We start from the raw sequence: 15,254 nt of genomic DNA, 5'->3' as shown, positions 1-15,254 counted from the left end.
TGTTTTAAATGGTATAATTTTTGCAATTGATGAATAGTGTAATCTCATATTTGAGACTGCACTGTTCATCAATTATAAACCGTATATTATTTTTTTATTCAATGGGGCCCATTGAGGAGAAATAGAGGAGAGAGAGGAGAAATAAAAAATTATTGAAAAATAATAAAGAAACATTATTTAAATGAAATGGTAAAAAAAATAGAAGTTTTGATATAGATGGTATCGTAAAGTGGTGTATTATATGTTATAAAATTGGGTTTTGACTTTTGAGATGTTAAATGCTATATTTCTGGACAGGTTTGATAAGAATGCTCTAGTAGTTAGTATCAAATATCAGCATTCGTTAATTCACTTTATAAATTTCAACATCCTTCTCTTTCCTGCTTTTGAATACAAATTTACAATTTACAAGTAATGGCAAACGACGCTGTTCCACTGTACTCCTCTTCCTCTTCCTCTTCCTCTTCGTCTTCATCTTCATCTTCATCTTCCAGTACTGGCTCAGACATGCCGAAGAACGACGTCGTTTCCTCTTCCTCTTACTCTGAAATCTGGAACTACCTCTGGATCCCTCTCCTCATTTCTTACTCAAAAGAACTCAGTCTCGCCAAAGCTCAGTCAACGATTCTTCTCCCAACTCAAAATCATCAACTCGGTCTCGCCGACTCCTCCACCACCTCCTGTATCACTCCAGATCCCAACCTCAACTACCGGCCGGTCATCGGAATTCTGAGCCACCCGGGCGACGGCGCCTCTGGACGTCTCAACAATGCCTCAAACGCTTCCTACATTGCGGCCTCCTATGTCAAATTCGTTGAATCCGCTGGTGCTCGTGTTATTCCTCTCATCTATAATGAACCTTCCCACATTCTTTTCCAGGTACTATTATTATTTAATTAACCTTACTTCTTCTTTCAAGGTTTTATTTATTATGCTAGTTGAAATTTGATAAAGAAGAAGAATTATTTGGGCTTTTTATTTATTTATTTATTTATTAGATTAGGGTTCAGGTCAGGTAGATGATGAGCTTTTTGAGTATATTGCGATGATTAGGAGGCGTTTGTGCTAATTGAGTTTTGACAGCAAGGGGGATGGATGGATTGGGATTGATGCCTTCTTTATTTTTTTAATTCTAGATATATTTTCATACGCCGATGGTGCAGATAGATTTTTCTGGTAAAATAGAATGAATTTTTCCTTAATGAATGTTGCTAAAATACTTTTTTTTTAATATATTATTTTTATTTTATTATTATATTAAAATTCTCACGAAAATGTAATTACTCTGAATGAAGTTGTGTTTGGTTATAGAACTGGAGAATTTTTTTTTTTTTTTTCTATAAAAGGAATAATTCATTTTATTTTATTATTATATTAAAATTCTCACGAAAATGTAATTACTCTGAATGAAGTTGTGTTTGGTTATAGAACTGGAGAATGTTTTTTTTTTCTATAAAAGGAATAATTCATTATAAAAATATTATGAAATTATAATTTTTGGCCAAAATGTTGTTTTCGTGGCTAAAATTTACCAAAAAATCGGTTTTTGTCCCTAAACTGTAAAAGTTTCATCTTTTGTCCCTGATCTTTGCAAAACATTCTGCTTTATGTCCTTTTGTCTATGTTTAGCTGTTTGCTAGTTTATATCATATGTGGCCTAACGGGAATGCTGTTGTGGTATTTGACTTGGACCAAACTATTTAAAAAAAAAAAAAAAAAGGTTGAACACGTGTCATGAAATCATTGGAATAAAAAAAATATCATTAAGACAAATTACCCCACAACATCTTCCTTGGATTTCAATAAAACTTCCCTATCAATGAGTTAGGAACTTAGGGCTTAGAACCACACAATTTGTGAGATTCTCTTTCTCTTTTGCTTGTTTTAGATTGAAGTTTTCTCATTTGTTTTTAAGGTTATCATTTTTGTTATGTTTGTGTTTAGCTTATGCGTACTGAGGGGACAATGACGATTTGTGAATTTAAGGTCTCTTTCATTGTAATTGGCCCAATAGGCCTTGCCAACCGTCGTGATATATCACTATTCACTACCCATATTTTGAGCCGTTATATAACTAATTATTATTCTTCGTTTTTAGAAAGATTTAGATTTTATGTTTTCTTTTTTCAAATGTTATTTGTTTGATTTTGTTTGGATTGGTTGTTATTAAATACATAAATTTAAGACAAGCATATTTCTGAATCAATCTATGTTGATCAATATAATCTTCTCTATAAGGCCCTTTAAAAGCAAACAACTTTGAGTATTGGGATTGTTGAGCGGTTATGTTATGCGTACTGTTTGGTTCTTGAGCAAATGGTGGGAAAAAAGTTCAATGATTGGGTGTTAGTGATTTTTGTTGAAGTCCAAGGGGGACATTGGGTAATTTGTCTTGGTTATATATATTTTTTTCCATGTTTACCTATTTCAAACCATATTTTCAATTTTTTAAAAAGGAAACAATTTGTTCAAAGTCAAATACCACATTAGCTTTCCGTTAGGCCGCGTAGTTTATAAAACTAATGGACATAGGCAGAAAGGCATAAAGTAGAACATTATGCAAAGTTTAGGGATGAAAAGAAAACCTTTTTAAAGTTTTGGGAGGAAAACTGAATTTTTGGTAAAGTTAGGGATGGAGACATTATTTTAGCCAATATATATATATGTAGTTTTTTCAAATATTAACTTAAAAAATCACGGTTAACATACATGATTGCCAGTTTAACCTCGCACCCATTCACCCATTCACTACCCAAAGGCCACCACCATGAACACCATACAATCATCGTGCCCAGGTCACATCCCTCCAACCTCCCCTCAGACTGCCATTGCCAACAGATCCAACTTCCAGCCCTCCAACAGAGCTGCTTCCCTCATTGACTCCAAAGCAAAGAACCTGCTACCACAACCTACACACAAATCACTTCAATCCCCTAGAAGCACCCAATCACCACTGCTCGACAACTCTTCCATTGCTGCATTGCAGAAATGTAACTCTGGGGCAGCTTATGAGATTTGGATGCACTTGCCAAAAAAACATTAATGTCAGCTTCTCCATTTGATTTTGATGCACTGGTGAACCATGAATGAGTAGAGGGATAAGAAAAAAACAGAGGAAAAAAGAAAGGAGGATGAAAGGGGAGTCTTGTGGAAGAGAGGGAAATAGAAAAAAGAAAAAGGTTTAGCTTGAGCATTTGGGCTGGTTAATTTTAAAGAGGAAAAAGAAAGAAAAAAAAAAAAAAAAAAGACGAGAGAGAATTGGGAAGGAAGATATAATTAAAATAAGGATTTTTTTTTTTCTTCTGGTATCTACCTATATTTTTTTTGGTGATAGGGTTATTATTTTAAAAATTCATTAAATGGTTAATATTCTAAATTGTAAAATTAATTAATTGGAAAAAATGCATTCTCCAATAACATAGTTAAACTCAATTTCATTCAGCATAATTACTTTTTAGTAAAAGTTTCAGCATTAAACCAAATTTAGTTTTTTTATAAACAGGCATTCTGTCATAATATAATTTTTAGAAATCATTTTGCTAGAATACATATTGTTTTTATTTATTTTATGGAATACTAGTAGAGTTACCAAACGCAACCTACTTATCCAAAAAAAACAAAAAAAAGTAGAGTTACCAAATACTACCTAAATAAGAAAAACAAAATGCAAAATGTATTCTCATGTCTAGAACATTGTGTACATGTAGGTAATTGGATGGTGATTAATCAAAACCTGAAATTGATAGATTTAGTGGTGAGTTTATACATTGTTGAGCCATGTGAATCGCATTTCTTATTCATTTTGAAAAAGAACTTAGGAACAGTTAAAGAACATAATGGAATTAAAAAGACAATGAAGAGAATCTACATAAGTGGGAATATATATATATATATATATATATGTGATGTAGGACAAATTAGGGATTTGTCTACGTTTAGTTGTGGTGGTTTTTGGGTTAGGAATGATGAAGAATCAGAGAGAAGTTAGAGCTGTTTAGGGGCTGTGTGAACAGTACCCATGAACATTGCCCATTGCTCAAAACACTCAATTTTATTAATCAACTCCTTCTACCTTTTGAATAAATTGAGTACAATCTATATATATATATATATATATATATAAAGACTCTTACTTGTACTAGTAGTATTAGGACTCCTACTAGTATTAGGACTACTATTTAAACCTAATAAATTAAACCAAAGCCCATACATAAAAACCTATAATTAAATAAGATTCGTTAATAAATTCCATGGCCTATAACTATGGCCCATACCCAACAATTGTAAAATTACTAAAATACCCTTCACTCAAGACTAACCAAATAAAAAATAAAAACTTAATTAACTACCATGGACACTAATGCTTAGTTTGTTTTGAAGTAAAATATTTGTAGATGTAAAATATTTTACCGTGTTTGATTGTCAACATGAAAATACAGTGAAAAATTGTATGTTTCACTGTAAAATGAATATTTTTTTCATACTCCCTCCGTCCCACTTTGTTTGTCCTGTTTGAAAGTCAAACTTTTTAAGGGAAGATCATTTATTATCTTGTCTACCTTTTAAAAATGTATAAATTTCCAAAACTACCCTTAAATAAATTTATCAAAAAATTGAATTATTAATAAAATAGGGGTATAATAGGAACATTAGTAAATTAATGACTTTTATTTTTAGAAACAGGACAATATTTTGGGACATCTCAAAATGGAATAGAGGACAAACAAAGTGGGACGGAGGGAGTATTTCTCAAAACTCAACTGGTGCACAGACCTTCAGCCAAAAAAAAAAAAAAAACTGGTGCATAGACCACCACCACCACCCACCCCCCAAAACCCCACATCGGAAGAAAAAACAGCCACCAAAACACCACCAACCATTCAAAAAACAGCCACCAACCACCAAACCACCATTGTCCATTCAAATGACAACCACCGTCAACCAAAAATCCAGATCGGAAAAACCAAACAAAAAAAAAAGGAGATCGGAAAAACCAGCCAAAAGGCAATCTCCATCAACCAAGAAAAACCTTTACGAACTCAGATCGAAAACCCAAGAAACAAAGAACATAATCTGAAAATCTAATCCTAGCAGAGGTGAGATAGGGCGTAACCACCAAAAACTTAAGACCGTCGTCGGACCCAAGGCAGTGCAAGAGAGAAGAGAAAGATGAATTTTTGCAGAAGAGACATGATGAGGTTTTGTAGTGCCAATGATGGTGGTTGGGGTCGGTTAGTGGGTGGGCAACGGTGTGAGATGGGTGGAGATGAGAGGGTTGTGGCCTTGTGAGTGAGAGAGTTGAGAGATGGAGAGAGGGAGAAGAATTGAGAAAGTTAAGATAGGGGGAGAAGTTGAAAAAGTGAGAGAGGAGAAGAAATTGTAAAACTTTTTACTGATTTTTTAAGTGTAAAATATTTTACAGTTTTTGCCTTTAGTTTTTCCTTTGACTGAAAATATTTTACATTTGATGAATTATTTTACTGCAAAACAAATATGGTAAAATGTGAAAATATTTTCCTGAAAATATTTTACATCAAAACAAATAGAGCATTATTCTTGGGCTTTGCCTTAGATTTAGGCTTCCAAAGAGAATATCCTTTCTTTAACCATGTTATGATTCCACCATCAATATATATATATATATATATAGAGAGAGAGAGAGAGAGAGAGAGAGAGTCCCAAAAACCTAGGGATCTGGGGGATTTTAACTGGACCAACCTATAGATTATGCATTACTATCAAGAGGTCCAATTATTTCAGTATATCCCATCCAAAATCCAATAATTTAAGTTCTTGGTGTGCGTATTGGCTGTTGGCTCGGTTCCTTTGAATTTGTTTGATAATTTGATATTGCAGTATTACTGTTATCTAGTTATTTGGAGAAACTTGATATGTTGATAAATTACATATTTTAGCACTTATATCATCTCTGCTTGCAATGAGCTCCGGCTCAAATGACACCTTTTCTCTTGTAAGAGTAAGGTGGAGGGCAAGGTTCGTGGGTCAAGACCCATGGCTCTGTTTGTAACATTACCTATAGAAAATTATAGCGTCATACTAATGACATACAGCTGCATTACAGAAGCTCAACTTGGTCAATGGAGTGCTCTTCACAGGAGGGTGGGCTAAAACTGGTCTGTACTACAAAGTTGTTGAGAGGATTTTTAAGGTAATAATTACATATCTGCAATATTGGGGTTGACAGCTTTTGACAGGCTGAAAAGAATTGGATTTATACTGACCCCCCCCCCCCCCCCCCCCCCTCCCCACCCACAAAAAAAAAAAAAAAAAAAAAGTTTCTGCATGACATTTGCAATGCTTGTTGGAGAGAACTTGTATTTTTAGTTTTCCTTTTAGTCCCTGCCTCAAATTAGAAATGTGCTATTTTGGTGTGTACTTCACATAACTAGAAAGTGGTTGAGGTTTGCGGTTGCAATGTATTGATCAAAATTACTATTGAGATAAGCAAAGTGATATTTAGTACAGTTTCCTATATCAAGCTTTCTATCATGAAAGTACCTAGTTACTTATTTTCGATAAGCAATAAAAAGAAAATACAAAAAGCTCAAGAGCTAAAGCTAATAGCTAACATATTGTTGTAGAAAGCAGAAATTGAAATACATTGTGTAAGACCCCAAATACGAGCCCATTGAAATAAAGTACCAAAAAGAGGATGTTTTAAAATATCTAAAGATATCTCATTATCTTCAAAGATACAGTTATTACGTTCTTGCCAAACTAACCACTTTAACAAAAGCTTCATTGAAAATAAAGAGAACAATACAAGGAACCAAAGAACACATGCACTATGCTAAGGAACCAGCAATACATCAAAAACTATGGAGCATGGAAAGTACAACTATCAAGCAAATCAGCCAAAGAAACAAAAGTAAAGACACCCAAAACATTTGTCCACTCTAACAACATCAGGAGGAAAGAAAACTTCAAGTCATTGGTTGATCTCTCATTTCCTTCAAAAGTATGGGTATTCCTCTCTTGCCAAATATTCCACATGAGGTTGTGAGGGATCATGCTCCAAATCACCACAGACTTTTTTTTTTTGATAGGTCATCAAAGATTTATTTCATAAAAAGGACATCATGTTCCCGATGGTGAACACTCAGAATTTAAAACGAATACAAGTACCTCAGGAAGAGATACGAATAGAAAGAAGAAATTCAGAAATGGAAATACATTGTGTAAAACCCCAAATTTTACCCCACTGAAATAAGGTCCCAGCTAGTATAGGCTTCAAAAGATCTATTGCTCTCACAATATCTTCAAAAGTACGATTATTACGCTCCCACCAAATTAACCACATCAAACAAGCTGGAATCATATTCCAAAAATTAGGGGAATGCTTCCCCGGCCAATTCCACCAGCCAAAAAGAAGGGAGGCTACTGTCTTCGGCATCACCCACTGGATTCCAAATATCAAAAAAACTTCACTCCACAAGGCATAAGCAAACTTACAATGAAGTAGAAGATGATCCACAGTTTCCTCATTTCACCTGCACATGCAACACCAATTAAACAATGGTAAATGCCTAAGAACTAGATTATCAATGGTAGGAATACTACCCCTAGTTGCTGTCCATAAAAAGAAAGACACCCATTTAGGTACCTTTGTACTCCAAATGCACTTCCAGGGAAAAGGGATAGAAGAAGAGCCAGCTGGGTTAGCTAGCAAGTTATAGTAAGAGCGAACATCAAAGACCCCTGAATGATTCAACTTCCAAGTCAATGTATCATCTCCCTCACCACTTGGCATATTAGAATAAAGATGCTTGAGTAGAGATCATGATCTCTCTACCTCCCTTTCATGAAAAGCTCGACGGAATTGTAAATTCCAGCTTTTATTACCCCCTTCTAAATTAGAAACGACCAAATCAAAAATCCAAGCTTCTTTGGAAACAGCACAAGCAAACAGATCTGGATAGAGATCCTTTAGAGGGATAGGCCCACTCCAAGGGTCATACCAAAAACGAATACGATGGCCTTCCCCCACAGCATACTCCACCTGTCTAAAGAAACTCTTAACTCCTGCTCTAATATTCTTCCACAGTCCACAGCCATGGGTCCCTCGAACATCCCTAGTACACCAACCCCCACTATCAACTTCATATTTGGTTGCTATAACTTGACGCCATGACCTGTGAACTTCTTTCCCAAAGTGCCATAACCACTTACCAAGCAAGGCTTGATTAAACAACCCCACCCTCCTTATCCCCAAACCACCTTCCTTCATTGGTAAACAAACTTTCTCCCACGCGACTAAAGAATATTTAAAGACCTCAGCAAAAGTCCCCCAAAGGAAATTCCTTTGTATCTTCTCCAATCTGGTTGAGGAATAGTGAATAGAGATAAAAAATAAGTAGGAAGGCTCGAAAGAGTACTCTTTAACAAAATAAGTTTGCCACCTTAGACAAATATCACTGTTTCCACCTAGAAAGTCTCCTTTCCATTTTTTCTAGAATTGAATTCCATATCGAGGGATCCTTGTAATGTGCCCCAAGAGGCATACCCAAGTAATTCATAGATAGATTTCCCACCCTACAACATAACACACGAGCTAGGGCATGTAAATTGCCTACCTCACCTACTGGCATAATCTCCCTCTTACCAACATCGACTTTCAAACCTGTGATGGCTTCAAAGAAAATCAACACCATTCTTACATATAATAATTGTTCTCTAGAAGCATCACAGAATAAGATAGTGTCATCTTCAAAAAGAAGATGGGAGATTTTCAAACCCCCTTGCACGTGGGAGCCTACTTGGAATCTGCTCAAGAAACCGCCCACTTCCATCTTCTTCAGCAACTTGCCTTAACCTCCATCACCAAGAGGAATAAGAGTAGAGATAAAGGATCCCCTTGATGGAGACCGCAAGAATTGCCAGAAAATCCCGCTAGAGAACCATTAACAAGAACCGAGAACCTAACTGTAGAAATGCAAGCCTTCATCCATCTCCGCCACCTCTCCCCCAAACCCATCCTCTCCATAAGGTAGAATAAAGCATTCCAGTTCACATGATCGTAGGCCTTCTCAATATCCAGCTTGACAATCACAATAGAAATCCCACTCTTTATTCTACTATCTAGACACTCATTTGCAATAAGGATTGAATCGAGAATTTGTCTCCCTCCAACAAGAGAATTTTGAGAGTCAGAAACGAGCTTATCCAGAACACCTCTTAGCCTATGAGCTAAAACCTTTGCCAAAAGCTTATACAAGCTGCCCTCAAGACTAATAGGGCGAAAGTCCTTAATACTAATAGCATTGACCTTTTTAGGGATCAAACAAAGAAACGTGGCATTAAGAGATTTCTCAAAGATGCCATGTCTATGAAAATATGCAAAGAAAGCCATAAAATCCCTTTCCACTACACTCTAGCATTTTTGGAAGAATGCCATAGTACACCCATCAGGCCCCAGGGCCTTATCTCCCTCAGCCTCCTTTAATGCCTCAAGAATCTCCTTCTTCTCAAAATCCCTCTCTAGTGAGAGCTTCTCAGTCTCATCTAGACAATCAAATTCTAAGCCATCAATAGTAGGCCTCCAGGATTCCAACTCCTGGTAAAGTTTCTTATAAAAGGCCACCACATGATCTAGAACATCTGATTCGCCCTCATACAACACGCCATCCACCTTGACACTCCTAGTAAAATTCATTCGTCTGTGAGAGTTAGCAAGTCTGTGAAAAAACCAGGTGTTATTATCCCCTTCTTTTATGAACAAAGCTTTCGATTTTGCCTCCATGAAATCTCTTCCAAAGAAGCCAAAAACTCAATATCAGCTTTAATAATAACTCTTCTCTATTCCTCCTCTTGAGACAAGACTTGCTAACCTTCCTTTGAATTGAGATCCAAAAGCTTAGTCAATAAGCATTTTTTCCTAGAAGACACATCCCCAAAGACATGTTTGTTCCAATGTTTCAAATCCCCATCAAGAGCCTTCAACTTGCATGCTAGTACAAAACTAGGGGGCCCAACAAAGTGATAACTATTCCACCATTGGCGAACTCTATCCACAAAACCCTCCACCTTTAGCCACATATTTTCAAATTTGAAAGGACTCTTCCCCCTCGACATACCACCCGCCTCCACAAGAAGAGGGCAATGATTTGACAACACACGAGAAAGAAGCCTTTGGGTCACATCCAAGAAGTGGTCCTCCCACTCTGTTGAAACCAAAACTTTGTCTGTTCTAGACATTGAAGGGTTGTTGGAACCCAGAAACTAAGGGAAATCACCCCCCATCAAAGGCAAGTTAACCCAAAAATGTTTCCCAATGAATTCCGAAAATTTAAACATGTCTGGGGAGAAAGAAGTGCAACTAAACCTCTCTATTGGGTATTTGATAACATTGAAATCACCAAACAAACACTATGTCAAACTCCACCTTAACCTCACAGTATTGAGTTCCACCCATAGAGCATCCTTGTGACAAACATCCGTCGGTCCATACACCCCGGAACAAACCCATTCAAATCCATTTGTCACACCCTTCAACAATACAAAAATTGAAAACCTTCCTACTACACAATCAACTTTCTCAAACATCCTTCTATCCCAAATTGATAATACACCCCCAGTAGTATGATTAGCATCCAAAGCCACCCACACTACAAAAGGGCTACCCCACAGATTCATCACACCAGTAGAATTGATACTATCCAATTTTGTCTCCTGTAGACAAACTACATCACATTTCCACTCTGCCAGCAAGTTCTTTGCAATTACTCTCTTTTGGGGATTGTTCAATCCCCTCACATTCCAAGATAAAAGTTTCAAATTCATGAACAATGATCCGTCCCAATGGATTTTAAACTTCCTTGAGTATTTCTTCCAGATTGACCATCATAATTAATTGTGGAAATTAAATTTCTTAATTCTCTTATACCTTTTTGGCTTGAATTACTCACCCAACGTGTACTTGCAGCAGCAACCTGTTCTTCCCACTTTCTCTCAAGCTTTTGAAATACTCATACTTGAGAATTGCATCTTAAGTTGGTGACTAATTTCGCTAGCATTTTCATTTACAATACAAAATTTTGATCATTTTCATTCATTCAAAAAAAATAAAATAAATAAGAATTCAGATTTACATACATATAATTTAGATATTTAGTATACAATATAAAGAGTCAATAAAGAACTAAAATTTTAGAACTGTGACTATTCTATAAATGTATTAAATGCTACCATTAAATCCATATAACCAAGTTTGAGTGCAAATTAAAGCTTCCACGTTCTTGGGCAAAAGACAAGAATGATACCGAGTAAAAATTTTACCTCCAGTGCTAAAGGTTGATTCAAAAGCAATTGCACTTATAGGAATGCTTAAGAGATCACTTGCCATCAACAAGAGCTCAGAAAATTGATTTTTCATATAACCTTTAGGGTCAATTTGGGTTGCGGGTTGACCCAAACCCCCCGTTTTCCCTAAGGGTTCAAAATCTCGGGTTCGGGTCCAATTTTTTCCTCAGGTTAGGGTTCAATTTTGCTAGTTCTTCCTTTTTCCATTTCTAAAATGGTAATTATGGTTGGTTCATTAATTCTTAATTTGCAAATACAAAATATACATCTAGTTTCCATGAAGACTAATTCATCAAATACCAATGAAATAAAGTGCGTGCTGAGATTCTCTTTTTACCTATGAACTTTTTACATTTTAAAGTTATTAAGAAAATAAAAGGATGTGTTATTTCTAAGTGTTATTTATGGATTTCTCTTACAATGAGTCAATGACCTATCTTTTATCTGTTTATGCAGAAAGCGTTAGAGAGGAATGATGCTGGTGACCATTTCCCATTATATGCCATATGCCTAGGTTTTGAGATATTAACAATGATCATCAGCAAGGTAGTCTATCCTTTCTCATGATTTGTATAAATTTTGCAAATTATTTTTTGTCTGTATTCGTTAAAGTAGCATCTCCTTTTATTTTTTTTTTCTTTTTTACCCTTAGTGATGTTCAGTGTCAGAATAGTCAATTGAGTCAATTTCTTTTATCATTGTTGGCGATTCAAGTTATTAAATTTTTGACAAGAGTAGAATTATGTGATGTGTTGTTCTTAAGGAATGCCTATATGTATTATCAAGTGGTTAACCTCACAAGGGTAGACTATTTACTAGTAATTTTTTATGAGTTCCTTCGGTCTGGTACATTAAGTTCTCCAATTAAATTCAAATACATGATTGCATTGACCAATAAAGCGTGAACAATGTTATCTATTCTAAGGACAATTAGATAATTTAATTGGCAAACCTAATGTAATGCACCTTAGGGAATCGTACCTAAGTTTTACCCATTTGTTATTTACTACTTTGTGGCTTATGTTGGTTTACAAAATTGGTGGCTGTGGTCCTTTTGGCATTCAAGACTACTAGTTATCATCCTTGGATGGGTGGGTAGACTTTGATTTGCATTCATGATGAAAAATGGAATAATTTTTGTTCCATCTTTTGTTGATTTGATTTGTAAATTTTTGAAGTTTCAACAATTCTTTTCAAAGGATATGTTTTTATTTTATGATATTTCTTTTCTTGATAATAGGACCATAATATTCTCGAAGCATTTAATGCAACAGATCAGGCATCTACTCTTCAATTTATGGAAAACACACATATTGAAGGAACTGTGTTTCAAAGGTATATAATTTTTATATTATATCTGCCAACTGATATAGATATGTTAAAACTCAGTAAGGCTTATAGCATTTTCCATATGTATTATGACTATAAGCATATTAATGTTAGCATTTTCTTGAAACTGTTAGAAGAAAAAGGGGTAATATAAAGAATTGAGAAGTAAAAGATTTGCAAAGAATTGACAAAAAATTAAGAAATTTCGCAAAGAAGTCGTTAGCCTGACTATCAAATCAATTATATACATTCGAATTGGTTGTCTGCATTCCACAGGGTGAAGATTATATATGTAATATACATCCCTCTTCTTTCAATCATGAGTACTGGTAGACTAAAGTGGGTTGCTTATCTAGATGTTTAGAAGAATCAAGTTTAGAAAGCTTCCTCATCCCTATTGTCTCATGGGGAGCTGTTGATGATTAAAGCATTAGCCGATGTTATTTTTGCCTCTCTAACCCTTTTTGCTCCAACCCAGTGGAAAAGAATGACCAACTATGAAATGTATCAGTGTTAGTTTAAACTTTCTTGTTGAGTGTAAGGCCTGGCTACCTTGAATTAGCCATATACTTTCTTCAATCTTTTCTCTTCTCTACTTACTTTGTCATGGGTGGCTCTCTCTTTTTCTTCATTGAGTCAAAATCTTTTGAATTTTCTGTTAAAGAAGGGGGTACTTTTTTCTTATTACGCATTTTTGAGAGAGGCAGAGATTCTTTACGATCTGTGTTCATGGGCAAAGAGAGTGCTAAGAGAATGTTATCCATGATGGAAGACTTTATTTCCACTGAGCCCCCTGGACATTTTGCGCGATCTGTTAGAGATGGAGAGATGGTTTTTATTCTACAACTGGGTTCAAATGCACATGGCTCTTTTCTTATGATTTCAAAACTTCTACATGGCCGTCGGAAAGGTTTCATAATTGTGCCGGAAGGAAAATCGGGTAGTGGTTGGAGAGGATTTAGTTTGCACTTAAGGAAGGCTATAGCTCCAGGGACTCTTGCCATCAATCTGCCTCCAAAGCTTTTACCTGGGTCTATCATTAAAGACTCCAAATCTTTTGCGGTTGCGGTAGCGGTGGTGCAAGGCCAATGTAGTGAACCCAAAACTCACAGGCAGGCAGCGGTGGAGAATGCTTTGAACCAGGATACTCGTGACGTAGTGAATCCTTTGCATTTAATGTTGGATTCTCGAAACTCTAACTTACCAAATCCGGGTGCTCAGACCCAGGATTCTCGCGAGAGCTGTCTTGGGAAGGAGAATGCTCTGTTTGGGGCTGTCTTTTCAGGTGATACTGAAGGTGGGGTGCTTTTGAACCTATATATTAGGTTGGATCGTGGGCCTCATGGTAAGTGAAGGATTAGCTGGTCCAATGTTTTTGAGGTGGACCCTTCGGTTGACCAAGCCCCTAACCCAAAGCCCATTGATTTTATTAAGCCCAAACCTTATTCAGCCCCTTCGGTTGGCCATAATCCAAACCCAAAGCCCAGTGACTTTTTTAAACCCAAAATTAATTCTGCCCCTTCGGTCAGCCAAAATCCAAAGCCCATTGACTTTTTAAAACCCAAACCTTATTCTGCCCCTTCAGTCAGCCAAAATTCAAAGCCCATTGACTTTTTTAAACCCAAACTTAATTCTGCCCCTTCGGTCAGCCAAAATCCAAACCCAAAGCCCAATGGCCATTATAAACCCAAACTTAAACCTGCTTTTAAATGGAAACCCAAACCCTCCCAGCCCTCATTGACTCGATCTCAGACTAACCCACGGTCTATGTTCTCCTCGCCTGTCCCTCCTTAGCACCTTATCTCTCCGGCACCTGCAATAGCTGATAGCGTTCAGTCCAATGCTAGGCTATCGCCGACCCACATGGTGCCGACATGCACAGAGATGTGTTTCTCAGTGCTCGACAACTCTGATGCCTTTGTGACTGAGTCTATGAGTTCCGATGCTTCCGTGGATGAGTCCCTGTGCTCCGATGGTGATGTGGCCTTGCAACGTGACATTCAACGGATCATCCATGAGCACACAGATAACGTCATCAAAAAATGGGGAAATTCAGAGCAGTGGGTTCTTGAATTACGAGATGGGAAGAGGGTGGCTGTCCCGATCCAATTTTCTTTGCCATCGGGAGAGGTCGTTGCCGGAGTGGACGACTCGAACCAGTTGTCGACGGCACCGGGGGTGTCATCGGAATGTAAGGAGCTAAATTCAGAATTGGAAAAAGGGGGCTGATGTTACTTTGGAGGATTGGGTTTCAGATTTTTGTTCCGAGGATGCTTCCCAGTTTACTGATTCTTCGCCTCCTCTAAATGTCGAACCACTGGCTTTCTCTTTGCCCATGGGCTTCATGGATATTTCTGAAGGGTTAGCATCTCTAGATGAGGAGAAATTGTTGGGTAAGGACAATTACTCAGAATGGTTTCAGGAAAAATTCAATGGCTTTGATGATTTTCTTGGGACATCCCTCAAAGGTTTGGAAGAGTCAGCAACCAAATTCCTGTTGGCTGTAGAAGCTGAGTTACAGCAGAGGGCCATTAAGGAACAAACTGATAAAGCTGTGAAGAGCTCAGGGAGGAAAGGAATTAGGGAATTGAGGGGTTTATTTAGCT

General features: G+C 36.7%; 1 protein-coding gene across 3 annotated transcripts in view; it reads left to right on the top strand.

Moving 5' to 3' along the window:
- Window positions 1-345: 345 nt before the first annotated feature.
- The window catches only part of LOC126695054 (gamma-glutamyl hydrolase 2-like), a 47,838-nt gene continuing 32,929 nt past the window's right edge, over window positions 346-15,254 (top strand). The window contains exons 1-4 of one of the 3 annotated variants that reach the window (XM_050391664.1): window positions 346-879; window positions 6,083-6,169; window positions 11,776-11,865; window positions 12,560-12,654. In XM_050391664.1, the coding sequence (XP_050247621.1) occupies window positions 415-879; window positions 6,083-6,169; window positions 11,776-11,865; window positions 12,560-12,654 (737 nt within the window). In that variant the 5' untranslated portion in view covers window positions 346-414. The remainder of the gene's footprint in view (window positions 880-6,082; window positions 6,170-11,775; window positions 11,866-12,559; window positions 12,655-15,254) is intronic. The other 2 variants (XR_007645957.1, XM_050391665.1) reach the window with 2 other exon arrangements.

Source organism: Quercus robur, chromosome 8 (assembly GCF_932294415.1).
Source record: "Quercus robur chromosome 8, dhQueRobu3.1, whole genome shotgun sequence".
NCBI lineage: Eukaryota > Viridiplantae > Streptophyta > Magnoliopsida > Fagales > Fagaceae > Quercus > Quercus robur.
This window is presented reverse-complemented; position numbering and strand designations above follow the sequence as displayed.